The following is a 14,801-nucleotide window of genomic DNA, read 5'->3' as shown; positions in this document are numbered from 1 at the left end:
GGACAATGAAGTAGGGAACGTCGAGGTCGCACGTAACGGAGGTAAAGTACCAGGCACAGTACCTCAGTCAGTACCACCTATCTGTACAGAATTTCTGCGCTTCGTGTCCAAACGAAATGTCTCCGAGATCAGATCACGACCAGCACAATACGTGATATGGAGACTTATGATTTGATCGTAAAATAGAAGAAAAGCAAAAACGAGAGATCAGAAAGCAGATGGGGTTGTTGACCAGATCGGCCAGAGTTGCAGTGTTGAGCTGTCAACATGAAGATGGTGTCGCAAGCTGAACGGGGTGCATCCAGTTAGGTGACGACTGTGACGTCCGTTGGAGCCGTCGGGGCTTGGCAGGCATCCTAGCCTCCCTGGTTCCGGCGCGGTTTTGTCTCCGCCGGAGAACCTGGGCGATACGGCTTTCCGATCCTTCTCACACTTTCGATCACCATCAATTGAGATATGTGTGGACTCTGGTGCGCCAAAATCTCAGCGCGACAACCTCCACAATGAGCCAGATCATTGAACCTCGTACTCCCGCATCCTCCCGTAATGTCTCCAACAGAAACAATCGGCGCCGTTTCGCAGCCCGGCCAAATCAGACGGCAGCCTCCCAGGAGTTTGGAAGAGAACAGTTGGTCCAGCATCATCTCTTAGGATGATGGTCATTGTGATCGTCCCGCTCGGGCACTGTCGAGCACAAAAGTAATGAACTTGTATCACCGCCTTACCTACTCCGTAACCGGTTCAAGCAGCCGATTCGGCGGGCGTAGTCAGGGAGAGACGAAAAGAAACAACGGGTCGGGGCCCTGTGTCGCACGCCACGCTGCGGGTGAATGCAAGGGCCAGAGAGCACTGGCACCACCCACTTTTTTGCCGCGCTGAAGCCAATGCAGGGACAGTAATCCGTAGATGATTTCGCACCCAAGGGCATGGGATGCGGTGAGTAGGTTGACTTCCGACTGTCTCTTCCGACTGGTCGCCGCGCCCTTGCAGGGAGCAGCGGACGGTCGCCTGGAAAGCTTAATTCGATTTTGAGATTCGCGGGAGAAGATCATTGAGGCTGGATGTTACACCATGATGCATGTCTCTTCACACGTCCCGACCTGAAGGCGTGTTGACTCAGAAGTTACCGCTCAATTTCAACCCTGATTGCAAGACCGTGCGTCTCCTTCAGCAGCCCTTGCCGCACACTCTCATGGCATCCCTTCGCGGTCCGTGGGTCCTATGTCCTGCCGATAGAGTACCACAATACTGTATCCTAAGCTCGTCTCTGCCCGGCTGAAGCCAGGCGATGCCTATGGACCCGAGGGCTGTACTGCGGATCGGTCTCTCGTCCGACAGAGGCCAGGGTAACATGATGTGTGAAGCTATAAGGAGAGCCATCTCCCTCAGATCCCTCCCACGTCCGCCTTTCCATCTACAGTACCCAAGGTGCCATCCACTCGTTCCAGTCACTCGCTACAAATCCCACCAAAACCGCATCCACCATGAAGACCACCGCTTTTGTTCTCGGGGCCTTGGTTGCCCACGCAGCCGCCCACGGGGATGACCACGGGGGCAAGCGAGAACTAGGGCTAGGGCTAGGGGTTTCTGTCGGGCTCGGAATTGGGCTGGGCTTACCGCCCCGTCCGACGACACAGTGGACGACCAGCATCCAAACCATCATCAGCTGCCCTCCCGCCTACACCAACTGCCCATCCCACAGCACCGTCCTGACGACCGTCACCATCCCGGTCACCACTGTGTGCCCTGTCACCGATTTTTCCACCACATCGTCTCCTCCACCGCCGCCGCCGACCTCTACCTCCACCTCCGTGGCACCACCCACCTCCACCTCTACATCTGTGACGCCGCCCAGCTCAACCTACGTGGCCTCGCCTCCGCCTCCTCCATCCTCGTCAACCTGGACTACAGAGACCTCGAGCTCCTCGTCTCATCCTCATCCTCCTCCGCCACCGCCGTCGGCCGGCTCAATCTTGTCGACTCTCTCTCCGCCACCTCCGCCGCCCGTCGTCACCACCCTGCCGACACTGACCAGGTCCGTTGGAACCATTGCCCCTTCGACCAGGACGACGACGACGGACCAGGCGGTCGTCACGGCCGGCGCCGCCCACAATGCCCTTGAGCGCGCTGGCGGCGCCCTGGCTGCTCTTGCTGTTGCTGCTGCGCTTCTCTGAAGCGACTTCAGCCTCTTTTTCTTCTTCTCTCTGTGTGTGAAAGCTAGGGATTTGGGAGATAGTGGTTACGAATTTTGCTATTTTGGAACAAGAACGTTTCGTGTGTTGGATGGTGGAAGGGTAAGAAAGAAGGATGTTTTGACAAAGCGGAAGGGAGAGTGTCGAGGATGAGTTAACCAGTTCAGGAGATTCTCCTGAGAGGGTGCCATGCTTATGAAATGCCCGGTTGCACATTCCTACCGCTGCATGAAGATAGATCGTGTCCCTAGGTAGACTCTTCTTCGAACGTCAACTTCTCAAAACATTTCTTCTCGAAAGCCCGTGAGTCCCGCAGAATGTGAATCTTTTACGGGCCCAATACCAATCTTTTACAGATTTCTGCTCAGTGTTTTCCATGTTGAAAGCGTAACGTCCTTGGAGAAGTATGATTCCGCCAAACACGAATTTGCCAGTCAGCATCGAGGAGCGCCCCATTCAGGTAACATGACCCCGACTCCTCCAGGCTCGCAGCGAGGTCAGCGCCGGAAAGGAGTTGCGCCACACCATGTCTGTGCTTGTAGCGAATAATAGCCAGCTGACCTCTAGGTCTCAACCACCCGCACCTAACCTTTCCCAGTGGCCGCAAGACGGCTCGGAGACTCTCAGACTGCCTAGCTCTCGATGAACCAGCGCTTTCTCAGAGTGCCATACACCCCAAGCGCGTACACCTGAACGGGAAGGCATAACCCCCAGAGAGTACCATGCAATCCGAGCCGAGCCATACCAACCCTGTCGTCTTGCCTTGTGTCACCGAGCCGAGGAGACGGCATGATGACTAGGCGAATAGACAGAAGTGGTCTGCGCCGTGTAGTTGAGTACATAAGAACACACGACTGCAGAAGTCGGGTTGGGCCCTGGCGGATGCTGCGAGTTTCGCGTACCCAGGCCCTCTACGCAGTAACTCGAGAACCAAGTCATGGAGCGACCGACTAGACTGCGCGAGGGCGGGCGGAGGTCGACACACTGCGCAGCGGGCCATTGTTTGATCCCATCCGCCGGAGGCGAGCATTCCGGTCTGCCAACTCTGTACGGACCGCGCCAATTGCAAGAGTCCGCGCAAGGTACGGGACGGCAGGAGGATTAGCGGCGATTAGGTGGTTTGCGTCGGGCCGACCGTGCGTCTGCTGGGCTGCTGCGGTTCCAGCATACATCACCGAATTGGATAAGTGGCATTTGGATGATGCAACGTACTCTGGAACGGTGAGCTAAGTGCTGAGCGTGTGTGCAGGCGTGACCGGGGCCAGGGAGCGTGCCGCAATTCAGAAGATGGTCGTCCTGTCAGCGTCCCTGTCCAAACAAACCCACCCACAACCCTGCTAACCGTAACTGCACGCGGAATTGGAAGAATGCAAGTCATCGAGGACGGCGGGATGGGGACTGAGTAGTGTAGCTGCTGGCACCTCAGACCATAGCAGCCAAGCGCTTCACCACCTCCTCGACCCTCACCGCCCCGCCAAGCAGATCCCTCCCGGCCTCTCGGTCCCGGCCATTTTCGCCCAGCACCACCAGCTTGACAATCTCGCCGTCGTCACCCATGACTAGCCGGCCAGTGCGCCCGTCGGCCCACTCGAGAGTAATCTGCTTGGTCTCAGCATCGGCAGGTGCGATATCCACCAGCTGGACCGGCCGGGATCCTTGCCCAACCCCACCCTCATCATCCCCTTCATCGACATCCTTCTTCCTCCCCAACCCAGCCGCCTTCCTCAGATCCGCCACGACGCCCAGCCGGTGATGATACCGCACCACCTCCCTCCTCAGAGCGCGGGCGAACCTCGCCAGATCCTGCCGTGTGGTAGTATCCTTCGAGCCACCATCACCGCCTCCTCCTCCTCCTCCCGATCTCGATGACGACGATGCAGACGGCGGGGGCAGATACCTGGCCGCCAGCCCCGCGAGGGGTATGCAGGGCGGGAGGGTGTGCCGGTGCACGCGCAGGTGGCGGGCGCCCACGTACGGCCTGTTCATCAGGACGTAGTACGGGCGGAGGAACTTGGCACGGCTGGTCACCTCGATGCGCAAGCCTAGGATGGCGCCGCCGTCGACGGCGTGCGGGTCCGGGTCGCGCGCGCGGAAGGTGGTGAGGGTCGCGCAGGCGCGGTAGAGACAATGTTGGTTGTGGGCTTGCTGAAGGTCGGACTGAGTGAGGAGTTTTTGTTTGAGTGATGCGTCGATGGCGGTGTTGTCCTCTTGGGCCAGGAGTTGACGCGTTGAACGGGCTGCGATGAGAGTTGAAGTGTGGATGCTGAGTTGTTTCTTGAGTGCAGATACTGTGGCATTGTCAGCACGCGGTCTCATATGCAGGACGCAGGAAGACCGGGTCATAATACCCCTCGCTTGTAGAGCCTCAATCTCATCATCGAGACTCGATGCCATCATTACACACTGACGCGTCGACTTCCTTTGCTGAACGGTGGTGGTGGATGATCCGTGATAAGAAACCAAAACCTATAGGGTATATGCTTTCACCCAGACAAGTGACTTGATGGAGATGGGATACTTGAATCCTCTCACCGACAAGTCGCTACCATAGTTGATATCTTGTTTAGGTACTGTACATCCGTACATGCCATGTGCTTCTGCGGCTTGGCGCACGCCCCACGCTCTGGCGGCGCCCGGCTTGCAGGATTTGACGGGCCGCCACTTCCATTGTGGGTTGCCCGATCTGGCAAACCTGACCCAACAAGAGGTTCCAAGAAGCACTGGCAATCCACAATGAAGCCCAGAGCACCATAGTATACCTTGAGCTGAGGTGAGGAGAGATGGCATCAGATAAGGTATCAAAACCCCGTGTTCTTGCACTATAGCCTTCCCCGGCTAAGTTGACATTGACAGGCACCGGACCTGGCACAAAGCACCTCGGTCGTGAACGAGTCAGCGGCGCCCTGACCAATCGCCACTTGCGCAGAGGCCACCGTAGCACCTCGCACCTCGCACGCGCTGAAGTTATAACTCGCCCACTGTAAGGTTCCAGGGGTTGTCTCCACGTTGCCGGCTCCAACTAACGAGACGTGGCCCTGACGCTGACTGTTGGATTTTCCCGGGCCGCATTCTTGACGTCCGGCAGCCTGCCGAGAAAGGCCACCTTCACTCTCTTAGACGCCATTCAATAGAGCCTTCACCGAGTCTTCTTGTCTCTCGTTAATACCTCTTGTCCGAGTCCAGTCTCCTGTTCACTTAGCGACCTACCACTCGCAAGCCGCTCTCTCAAGTCGACGATTGCCTCCGGCCCTCTCGATCGACCCCTTGCCGTCTACCCAGCTGCCCGACATTGACGTGAAATCTCGTACAGACGCTTTTGATTCATAACGCATTATCACCTAATGGGTACCAAATCCCGTCGCGCAAAATCGCCGACCACTCCGAACGGTTCCCTCGGGCGCGCCTCTGGGACGAAAACGAACGGTCAACTTGCCAAGATGAACACCAACGTCGAGCTGCTGCGCCGCAACATATCGCACGAGACCTCTACCACGGAGGGTGCTACCGCAAATCTCATGGCCCGCGAGTCCTTTTCCCTCGACGACCCCGTCCCCAAGACGCCGACCGTCAACCACCATGGCTTCTTCGACCTGCCAAAGAAAGACCAGCGGAACTTTGGCCTGCTGGTCCTCCTCTATTTCCTCCAGGGCATCCCCCTCGGTCTGGCGACAGGCTCCGTCCCGTTCCTTTTGAAAAATCACATGTCATACGGCGAGATCGGCATCTTCAGCCTCGCATCGTACCCCTACTCTCTGAAGCTCTTCTGGAGCCCCATCGTGGATGCGGTCTGGAGCCCCAAGATCGGCCGAAGGAAGAGCTGGATCCTCCCGATCCAGCTGCTCTCCGGGATAGGCATGCTGTGGCTGGGGTCGAGGGTCGAGGGCATGATGGAGTCGATGGGGAAGCCCGGCGGTCCGACCGTCTGGGGCTTCACCGGCTGGTGGTTCTTCCTGGTGCTCATGTGCGCCACGCAGGACATCGCCGTGGACGGGTGGGCCTTGACGCTGCTTACCCCGGGCAACGTCTCGTACGCCTCGACGGCGCAAACTGTCGGTCTCACCGCCGGGCAGTTCCTATCCTACACCGTCTTCCTGGCTTTCCACTCCAGGGACTTCGCCAACCGCTGGTTCCGCACCGAGCCGCTCGACCACGGCCTGATAAGCCTCGGAGGCTACCTCACCTTCGCGGGCTGGGCCTACATCATCGTGACGATTGGCCTGGCCGTCATCAAACGCGAGGAAAAGACCAAGAACGAAGACGGCATCTGGGACGTGTACAAGATCATGTGGGGCGTGCTCAAGCTCAGAAACATCCAATCCATCATCCTGGTCCACCTCATCGCCAAGATTGGCTTCCAGGCCAACGACGCCGTCACAGGCCTCAAGCTCCTCGACAAGGGCTTCGGCACCGAGAACATGGCGCTCACCGTGCTCATCGACTTCCCCTTCGAGATCGGCCTGGGCTACTACGCAGGCAAATGGTCGCAAGAATACACCCCGATGCGCCTCTGGTGCTGGGGCTTCGCGGGCCGCCTGGCCGCCGCCGTGCTCGCCCAGCTGACCGTCTCAATCTTCCCCGCCGGCGGCGTGACGACCTGGTACCTGCTCGCCGTCATCGCGCAGCACGTCTTCTCGACCTTCACCAACACCATCATGTTCGTCGCCGTCGCCGCCTTCCACGCGCGCATCGCCGACCCCGTCATCGGCGGCACCTACATGACCCTCCTGGCAACCGTGTGCAACTTGGGCGGCACCTTCCCGCGCTTCTTCGTCCTGCGCATGGTCGACGCCTTCACGAGCGCGACCTGCTTCCCCTCCGAAAGCTCCAAAACCGCCATCACCATCACGACGCCCTTCAGCTGCGCCGTGCAGGCCGACAAGGAGCGCTGTCTGGCGGGCGGCGGCGTTTGCGAGATGCAGCGCGACGGCTACTACATCGTCAACATTCTCTGCGTGCTCATCGGCGTCGTCACCTTCGTCCTGTTTATCCGGCCCAAGGTGTTGCAGCTCCAGGCTCTGCCGCTCAGGGCTTGGCGTCTGTCCTCCGCCCCTTCATCAAGCAAATACTGAAAGTCGTTTGATTCTGAACGCTTGAAGACGCCAAACGTCTTATAGCAACCCCTCTGAGCATTGGGTATGCAGAGGAATGCAAATCTGTCTTGCGCTTGCCCGTCGTCCCAAGGGGTCCGTTTCTGAGGATGGTAGAACCGTGATTGTGATGCTCAATGTCCGAAAGTCATGCTCGCTGCCGGGCCTCACTGGTCTTGTTTCCCGTATGGCGATTGCCGCCAGGGAACAAGGAATGGGTTGTGGGATTCAGATACCTTCTTGTCACGCCAACATTCATGAATGAATGACAAATCACTCATGAAGGGACAAAATGGATGGATGGTCTGTATTCTGGCTACTCTGCAAGCTGCTCGCCCTAGCGACTCATCTTGCCACGGTCATCAGTGCCCAAGATCTTCTGAAGAACTCCTGAATCTCCTTCCAAACCAAGCTGCATGCAAAATTCACCCATATATTCCAGTCAATAGCCCATTTCCGTCCATAAAAGCCACAAGATGCTGCTCCGAAAAGGCCGAGAGGAGCGCGATGCGTGGCTTACCAACCGGACGTGGTCGCCTCAGGCTCAGCAGTACCGGCACCCCAGCCGTCTGCACCGCCCTTCTCGCCAGCACCCCAGCCGCCAGCGTCAGCATCTCCTGCACCCCAACCGCCGCCACCTGCGCCGGTGCCGGTGGCCTCTTCCTCAAAGTCCGAATCGGCCTCGAACTTGAGGTTGCTCGGGGTTGCGCCCTCGGGAACATACTGCTGAAGAAAATCCGGGATCTCCTGGTTGGTCTCTAGCAGAGTGCGGGTGAGAACGGACGCGATCGGCTCATCTCGATCGGAATAAAAGGACGAAGCCAGACCACGGTGGCCAATGCGGCCCGTCCGACCTGAGATTGTTAGCCATCGAGATCAGGAAACTGCTGGCAGTGATACAAATTTACCAATACGGTGAGTGTACTCCTCAATCCCACCGTACTCCATGGAAGGGAGATCGTAGTTGATGACATGCATGACATTGCGCACGTCGATGCCGCGAGACGAAATGCCAGTGGCGATGAGAATCGGCGACTTTCCACTACGGAAAGCACGCATGGAGGCCTCACGCTCCACCTGGTTGCGCTCAGAGTGGATGGACGTGCAAGGTAAGCCCAGGTTGTAGAGGTAGTCATCCACCTCCTCAGCCGCACGTCTCGAGTTGACGAAGATGATCGTGCGGGTGGCCGGCAAAGAGTTCAACAAGTCAATCAACGCCTGCTTCTTCAGCGAAGGATCGACGTAGATGATGTTCTGCTTGATGTTCTCGTGCGAACTGCCCGCGCGGCCAACACGCAGTCGAACGTGCGTCTCGGCGAGATGCGTCTTGGCCAAGTCCCGGGCTTGCTTTGGGAATGTGGCCGAAAAGAGCATGTACTTGATGTGGCCCTCCTCCTGTTCTGTTCATGAGTTAGATCATGGATCGATCCGAATTCAGCGGGAGAAACTCACCACCACCACACATGATCTTGTCGAGCTGCTCCTTCCAGTCTTGGTTCAGCAGCTCGTCCGCCTCATCAATCACCATGTAGCGCACACGGCGGAGAGTCAAAATGCTGGGGTCGTCCAGGAAGTCGACGAGACGGCCGGGGGTGCCGATCAAGACATCGCAGCCCTTTTGCAGCTGGGTCCTCTGCTCCTTCTTGGTGGAATTGCCGCCGTAGACGACACACGGGCGCAGCATCGTCCGGTAGCAGAACTTGCGGGCTTCATTGAAAATCTGGACCGCAAGCTCGCGATTGGGACTGACAATGACGACCAGCGGCTCAGCGCGCAATTCACGGTCGATGCCCTCTTGAAAGGTGGCAGGGTTCGGACGGGGAGCGGCCCATTTCTTGGCTTTACCCATCAGCTTGTTCAGGATGGGAATCAAGAACGCTGCAGTCTTGCCCGAGCCTGCAGAAACTGGTGAGAAAGAGGATCCAGTTCCAGAGTATACCATCTACTTACCGGTCTGAGCAATGCCAATCACATCATAACCGAGGTGAATGGCAGGCAGGCAGTAACGCTGGATAGGAGTCGGCACGCTGTAGCCCGCAAGCTCGACATTCCGCAGCATGGCAGGGTGCAGCCCGGCATCCTTAAAGGAAGCGATCGGGTCAACACGAACAGGGCCCTCCTGGTACAACTCAATCGAGGCGATCCTGATCCTCCAGTTAGACGACAATCAGAAACAGATGGGCGATTTGCTTACTTGCTGAAATCGATGCCCGCGCTCACCCGCTTGGCCGGGTCGCCGAAAAGCTCAATCTCGAGAGCCGGAAATTCGGGACCAATGTCGCCCTCTTCGCCATCCCACTCGTAGACCCGAGCGTTGCCCTCCCATTCATGGCCCTCGTTGGTGCAATACGCAGAGTAGTCGTAAGGCGTGGCCTCCACCCAACGACCGGTGTCTGCCTTCTTGTCGGTGTCATCGTTGCCGCCGTTGGCAGGCAGTGCATTCTGCATGTCCGCAGTGTCGAAGGCGCCCGCGGCCTGAGCCGAGACGGCCTCCTCGTGAGGGGTGGGACCCCATCCGTTATCCGCCATGGTGAAACCGATGCTGTTCTTTCTCTGCGAAGCGCAAAATTGATGGTTAGTCGGTGTTCACCGAAAATCGGTCAAAAGTAAACGAAGAAAAGCGATTGATGAGCGGTGTCCGAACGTGAAGCACCGAGAAATAAGTTCTGCAAATGCAGACAGAAAGTAGGGGAGGAAGTACCACCTCACGAGGAGTGAAGCTGGAAAAGAAATCCGCGAGAGTCGAGGAGACTTCGGCAACTCGGGAATGCATAAAACAAATGTTGGGGAGAAAGGAAAACAGAAGCAGGGGAAGAGGAAACGAGAAAGCGGAAAACAAATCGGTGTGCACTATTTGAGAGCGGGATAGTGTTCGAGGGAGACACAGTTGATCGCGAATCGTAAACGTTAGGAACTTGACGAACCTTGAACGACTGGTGAATCGCTTTCAGGAAGAAATGATCGACCAGCCGAAGGCAAACGGGCGGGAATGAAGTGGTGGACGAAAAGATGAAGGATGAGGGATGGAAACGGGTTGAAGACTTGCCGACTTTGTGGAGGAAGAGGAGGAGAAGGAAGAGGAGGAGAAGGAAGAGGAGTGGTGACGCGTAGTATATGAAGGAAAAGCAGGAGCCAAGGCCTCGAACTTGCTCGACGGAATGAAGTAATGACGACCGCGAGGAACCTTGAAGAAAAGAAGGGTGGGAAGAGGAATAGATTGAGTACTTACTGTGAGTCGCAAGCAGCTGCACGAAGCCGGGATACCACGTAGAGGTGGCGAGAGTTGTGTTGAAGGAGAGTAGAATGTGGGAGGAAGGAAGTGGCAGAGGGTGAATCCATAGCCTTGGGAGGGAAGGAACCCTCCAAATCAGCCCAGACAGCGAATTTTCCTTCCTCCATTCCAAAACCAGCGTGAATCAAAATTCACAGCATCTATCACGGCCTCTCGTAGTAGTATTCCCCGGACAGGCGCGCGGGTCTCTGACACGGCTCTCACGTGGTTCCTGAGGCCGAAGGTCACTGATGATGGTGATGGTGGTGGTGTTTGTCGAAGTGTGGGTCTGGTGAGGGACAGACTGGTGAAGACTGGCAAAGTGACGAGTTTGACGATATCGAAAACAAAGGCCGGATGGTTTGAGTTCCTGTATCATGAAAGTAGAGAACGAAGAGTGGCAGATGTTGCGGACATGCTGTCTATGTGAATTAGCTGCAATGTTGTGTTTGAGTGGGGCGAGAAAAAGGGGAGGAGTAGGGGTCGTCAACACAATGTCAACGAGCCCCATTCAAGGACCTACTGTGTGCAATTGCTTAAAGTGGCAGCAAGCAAAGAAGACAGTTCTGAGAACCCTCATACCACAGCGATCAAAGGTATAGTCACATCAGATATGGGGTGTCCATCTTAGCACCAGCTCACATCCTGATAGACAGCGAGGCTGACGGGTCAGCACCACTGTTTTTGGTGAAAGTAGCCGATGCTCTGAGGCTTTGTTCACGTCTATACTTGAAACAGGCCCTATGCCTAGCTTGTGGGTTCTCAAAGGAAAGGCAAAACATACAATGAAATATTGTGACCACTGTACCCGAATTTCATTAGCCAGCCATACGCCGACGCCGTGAATGTCAAAACAGTTTGCCCAGTTTCGGCTCACTCAAGTCCGACGCTCAATGCCCTATCCAATGTGGCAGCGGCCCTACCGACGGTACCGCCCTCCTTTTTCGCGCTTTCCATGCCGGCGGAGATGGCAGGTCTCCATTTCGCATCAAAAATGCGCTGTCGCGAGATGCGGTCGGGATACATCTCGCTATCCTCGTCTCTTGGTGTTCCAAAGAGATTCAGATATGCAAAAGGATTAGGCGTCTCCGGAAGACGGTAGATGTTGTCCCAATATGCCATCGGGTTATGGGGGAGTGGCGCCTCTGCCCGAAATCCTGTCTGCAGGAATTTTGCCAGGACCTGGATCTGCCTCGCCTGTGCTTCAGGACCCTTCTTGGACCCGAGCGTCGCCTTCGGCGCTAATGTCCAGCCCTTGCTGCTCGTGGCAGATCCAACACTTGGATTCCAGCCCAGCATGGAGCTGAAGCTGTTCAGCGTCTTCAGCCAACCCCCGGGACAGGACACGACTTCGTCGCCGGCAACCTCGAGGAGCCACTCCAGGATGTTGAGAGTGTCGTTGCGGATGTCGTTTGACAGGTGTGTCATGCCACCCCGGATGTACATGAGGATCTTTTCGACATTGGGCCCCACCTCTGCTGGCGGCAAGACCCTGAACAGCTTGAGGAGCTGGGTGCGCACCAATGCCGAACTATTTGATAGGAGGGGCAGTAGCTTTGTCAGAACTCCTGAAGTCCCGACGGGGTCATTTGGGGGGGTGGCCGAAAGCTGGTTGGTGATGTAGGCCAGCGCATCACGTCGTTGATTGTCGGACTTTGCATTGATGGCCAGCGACAGATTCTGCTTGAACTGCTCGACTGGATCTGAGCCGTCTGTGACAAGAGTCTGCTGGTTGACGACAATTGCTGTCCAATGTCAGCAATTGCCCATCCATCCAGATTGATCACGGGCAAGCGCACATTTGGACTTGAAACTTGTGTCGGTGAAATTGGCGGCCTTGGCCTTGGCCTTTCCGACCTTCAGCTTTGCTTTCTAAGAATGGGTCAGTGAGCAGCTTTGACATGTGCGGTGGGGCGGTGCACACCTGGAAGTCCTTCTTCTTTTCCTTCTTCTTTTTTGTACTAGAGCCCATTGTTGATTCATGAACAGCCAGGAATTGTCGACTACGTGACTGGCTTAGCTTGACCGAAGGAGGTCTCGGTGACAAGAATGGCTGACTGCGACTTGAAATTTTGGCGGGGTGACATGGCAATATAGGCCCCACCGTAGTGATATTAATACAATGTCGCTCTGACTATCAGGTCAGAACTGCTCATTGTTGCTCGCGAGTATTGGGACGGATCCAAAAGGACCTCCACTGCTTGAGTGTTCGGGCCAAGGGTATAAACAGCAGGATTGCAAAGGCAGAAACACAGATGACCGAAGAGACAAAAGAAGAGTGGAGGTAAAGGGAAAATGGCACAGAGCTCCAAGTCGAGCAATAGCTTGATTAGGTTAGACAGCCTTTTCAACTGGGCATTTAAACGGGCCAGTTCCCAATCTTCACTGGGTCCAAGTCCGTACCAGAACGCTGGGCAGCAACTTACACCCACACGACTTTCTATCTTCATCCTGTTCGTCTTCCAATTCCCTGCTGCCATAAGATACGCTGGAATCTAGGCCCTCAGCTCCCCATAGACGTCGCCATGTCAGACACAGCTTTGGTACGTTGCTTCTCCCGCATGCATACCACTTCAAGCGCCTCGGTCTGACTGTACAAGGGCGCTGGTCCTGATGCGCTCGACGAGACCTTGGGCCGCCTTTCTAGGAAACCAGGCGTCAGGGCAACGATGGTGCTGGACCGTGCCACGGGAAGCATCTTGAAGACGAGCGGCCCTGTTGGCTCAGTCCGGAAAACGAAGACGTCTGGATCCTCGGCGCCCGCTGTCGGGACTTTCACCCAGGAAGCCGACGGAAGCAGCGCCGACCACGACCAGGGCGCAGAGGAACTGGCGGCAATGATATGGAATTTTGTCAGTACCGCTGGCAGCTTTGTGCAAGAACTCGACAGCGAGGTAGGCCGTCACCATGCCCTATCGGAAATCGCTGCTGACTTGACCGTTGCAGGATGAAGTGAAATTGCTACGCTTGCGGACCAAGAAGCAAGAATTTGTCATTGTTCCCGACTCCAAGTACCTATTGATTGTGGTTCACGACACCTCAGCATGAGCATTCCGGTTCGCATGTCTTCCTGAGTTGAGATGGGCGCTCGGCGACTCCCTCATGATCCCCCTTGCGGCATTCTCCCTTTAACTCCCGCGATGATCACCCAACCTATAACATTACCAAGTTCATGGATCAATCGTCCATGTGGATTGGCATCTACTTACTGCTAGCCAGGGAACCGACAACTTGGCTGCAGAATGGGTCGCAGTTTACCAGGCCTACCACTACCACTTGGTTTTCCAACTAAGGTGGTAAAGGTGTGGATACTGGGGCTCTCCACTGTTGGTGTCGTGCGTCGGAAGAAGAAACCCTGAGCGGCTTCCATGTTGCGGTAGCGAGCAGGAGGACGACAGTTTCATCCGAAGGACCCACCGCCCTGTTCTTGGCGACCTTTTGGGGTCTTACAATCAACCTACAACTGCCAACAGCAACTCGCATTCCAGCACGCAGCCCAAAGGTAGTAGCTCGAGTTCGCATCAGGTGGTCGTTGAGACGGTGATTCGGTGGAATCAAGGTTTTTGCAGTTGCAAGTCCTTGGACAGCACGAGAGTCTTGTATGTCGCAAATGGGGAGCAGCTTGTGCCCCTCCGTTACAGCAGCATCAGCCAAGACAGCCCTAATCTGCACCATGATGCCGTCCCGAAGTCCTGCCATCTGCGTCTGAGGAAAACAAATCAGCCAGTCTCACGGTCCTCGTCTTGCGACTGGCCGCTGACCCTTGGGAATGTGGACGGGATTGTTTGGTGGGATAGCTCTCCACCCAACCAACAACCGCGCTGGCGCTGGTACCCGTCATGCAAGCATGGACTGGGCTTCTGGACAGCCCGAGTCTCATCTTACGAAGCCTTAAAAGCTGACGCTTATTATTGTTGCCGTTGGGCCCATTGGTCCTGGAGGCACGCAGCGATGGTTTCTGCGATATAACTGACACGCCCGGGGAAAAACAGCAGGTATCACTTCGTGCCTGGAAATTAAAATCCCCGACTCGTCTCACTGCCTGGTTCTCCCAAACGGCTCGACTACCTCATCAACATTTTTTTCAGGCCATGAAGAGTACTGACACTTACCTGTCTGTTTTCAGCATCGTACCTTGGGACGTCCCACCACCCAGGCCATCTAGCTCCCCTTCCAGAGTACAGACCATACGCAACATTGCCGTATAACCGCCCACCAAGCCTACACTTCGCAGAAGCTGCAGGCGGACCT

General features: G+C 56.2%; 7 protein-coding genes across 7 annotated transcripts; 3 read left to right on the top strand and 4 right to left on the bottom strand.

The window, feature by feature from the left end:
- Window positions 1-1,484: 1,484 nt before the first annotated feature.
- On the top strand, window positions 1,485-2,174 carry N657DRAFT_679791 (uncharacterized protein; the record flags this gene model as incomplete). The annotated part of the gene is made up of 1 exon (XM_062796215.1): window positions 1,485-2,174. The coding sequence occupies one exon, from the start codon at window positions 1,485-1,487 to the stop codon at window positions 2,172-2,174; it is 690 nt and encodes a 229-aa protein (XP_062648771.1).
- A 1,440-nt stretch (window positions 2,175-3,614) lies between these two features.
- N657DRAFT_632921 (uncharacterized protein) lies at window positions 3,615-4,586 on the bottom strand (the record flags this gene model as incomplete). Its single annotated transcript, XM_062791181.1, has 2 exons — window positions 3,615-4,480; window positions 4,541-4,586. 2 exons carry the CDS (start codon window positions 4,584-4,586, stop codon window positions 3,615-3,617), a joined length of 912 nt encoding a protein of 303 aa, XP_062648770.1.
- An 86-nt stretch (window positions 4,587-4,672) lies between these two features.
- N657DRAFT_345925 (uncharacterized protein) lies at window positions 4,673-5,397 on the bottom strand. The gene is made up of 2 exons (XM_062786917.1): window positions 5,247-5,397; window positions 4,673-5,172 (listed from the first exon to the last, which is right to left on the bottom strand). Exons 1-2 carry the CDS (start codon window positions 5,259-5,261, stop codon window positions 4,756-4,758), a joined length of 432 nt encoding a protein of 143 aa, XP_062648769.1. The 5' UTR covers window positions 5,262-5,397; the 3' UTR covers window positions 4,673-4,755.
- A 136-nt stretch (window positions 5,398-5,533) lies between these two features.
- N657DRAFT_632920 (uncharacterized protein) lies at window positions 5,534-7,261 on the top strand (the record flags this gene model as incomplete). Its single annotated transcript, XM_062791180.1, has 1 exon — window positions 5,534-7,261. One exon carries the CDS (start codon window positions 5,534-5,536, stop codon window positions 7,259-7,261), a length of 1,728 nt encoding a protein of 575 aa, XP_062648768.1.
- A 355-nt stretch (window positions 7,262-7,616) lies between these two features.
- N657DRAFT_655141 (DEAD-domain-containing protein) lies at window positions 7,617-9,808 on the bottom strand (the record flags this gene model as incomplete). Its single annotated transcript, XM_062794569.1, has 6 exons — window positions 7,617-7,675; window positions 7,873-8,133; window positions 8,188-8,679; window positions 8,732-9,175; window positions 9,230-9,423; window positions 9,474-9,808. 6 exons carry the CDS (start codon window positions 9,806-9,808, stop codon window positions 7,617-7,619), a joined length of 1,785 nt encoding a protein of 594 aa, XP_062648767.1.
- Window positions 9,809-11,236: 1,428 nt separating this feature from the next.
- N657DRAFT_643786 (uncharacterized protein) lies at window positions 11,237-12,845 on the bottom strand. Its single transcript, XM_062792620.1, has 3 exons — window positions 12,475-12,845; window positions 12,350-12,422; window positions 11,237-12,295 (listed from the first exon to the last, which is right to left on the bottom strand). Exons 1-3 carry the CDS (start codon window positions 12,520-12,522, stop codon window positions 11,424-11,426), a joined length of 993 nt encoding a protein of 330 aa, XP_062648766.1. The 5' UTR covers window positions 12,523-12,845; the 3' UTR covers window positions 11,237-11,423.
- A 314-nt stretch (window positions 12,846-13,159) lies between these two features.
- On the top strand, window positions 13,160-13,598 carry N657DRAFT_570109 (uncharacterized protein; the record flags this gene model as incomplete). Its single annotated transcript, XM_062788707.1, has 2 exons — window positions 13,160-13,444; window positions 13,497-13,598. Coding segments are annotated over 2 exons (387 nt in total), but the record flags the coding sequence as incomplete, so codon positions are not given.
- Between the last annotated feature and the right edge of the window lie 1,203 nt (window positions 13,599-14,801).

Source organism: Parathielavia appendiculata, assembly GCF_033297405.1.
Source record: "Parathielavia appendiculata strain CBS 731.68 unplaced genomic scaffold N657scaffold_4, whole genome shotgun sequence".
Classification (NCBI taxonomy): Eukaryota; Fungi; Ascomycota; class Sordariomycetes; order Sordariales; family Chaetomiaceae; genus Parathielavia; species Parathielavia appendiculata.
Note: the sequence above shows the minus strand (reverse complement) of the source record. Positions and strands in the feature narration are given on the sequence as shown.

What these genes read in the sequence shown, in the direction of transcription:
- N657DRAFT_643786 (XM_062792620.1), bottom strand. Translation starts at nt 12,522, where the DNA reads ATGGGCTCTAGTACAAAAAAGAAGAAGGAAAAGAAGAAGGACTTCCAG. An exon ending in AAAAGAAGAAGGACTTCCAG is followed by an intron (nt 12,423 to 12,474) that starts GTGTGCACCGCC and finishes ACCCATTCTTAG; the next exon opens with AAAGCAAAGCTGAAGGTCGG. An exon ending in CACAAGTTTCAAGTCCAAAT is followed by an intron (nt 12,296 to 12,349) that starts GTGCGCTTGCCC and finishes GACATTGGACAG; the next exon opens with CAATTGTCGTCAACCAGCAG.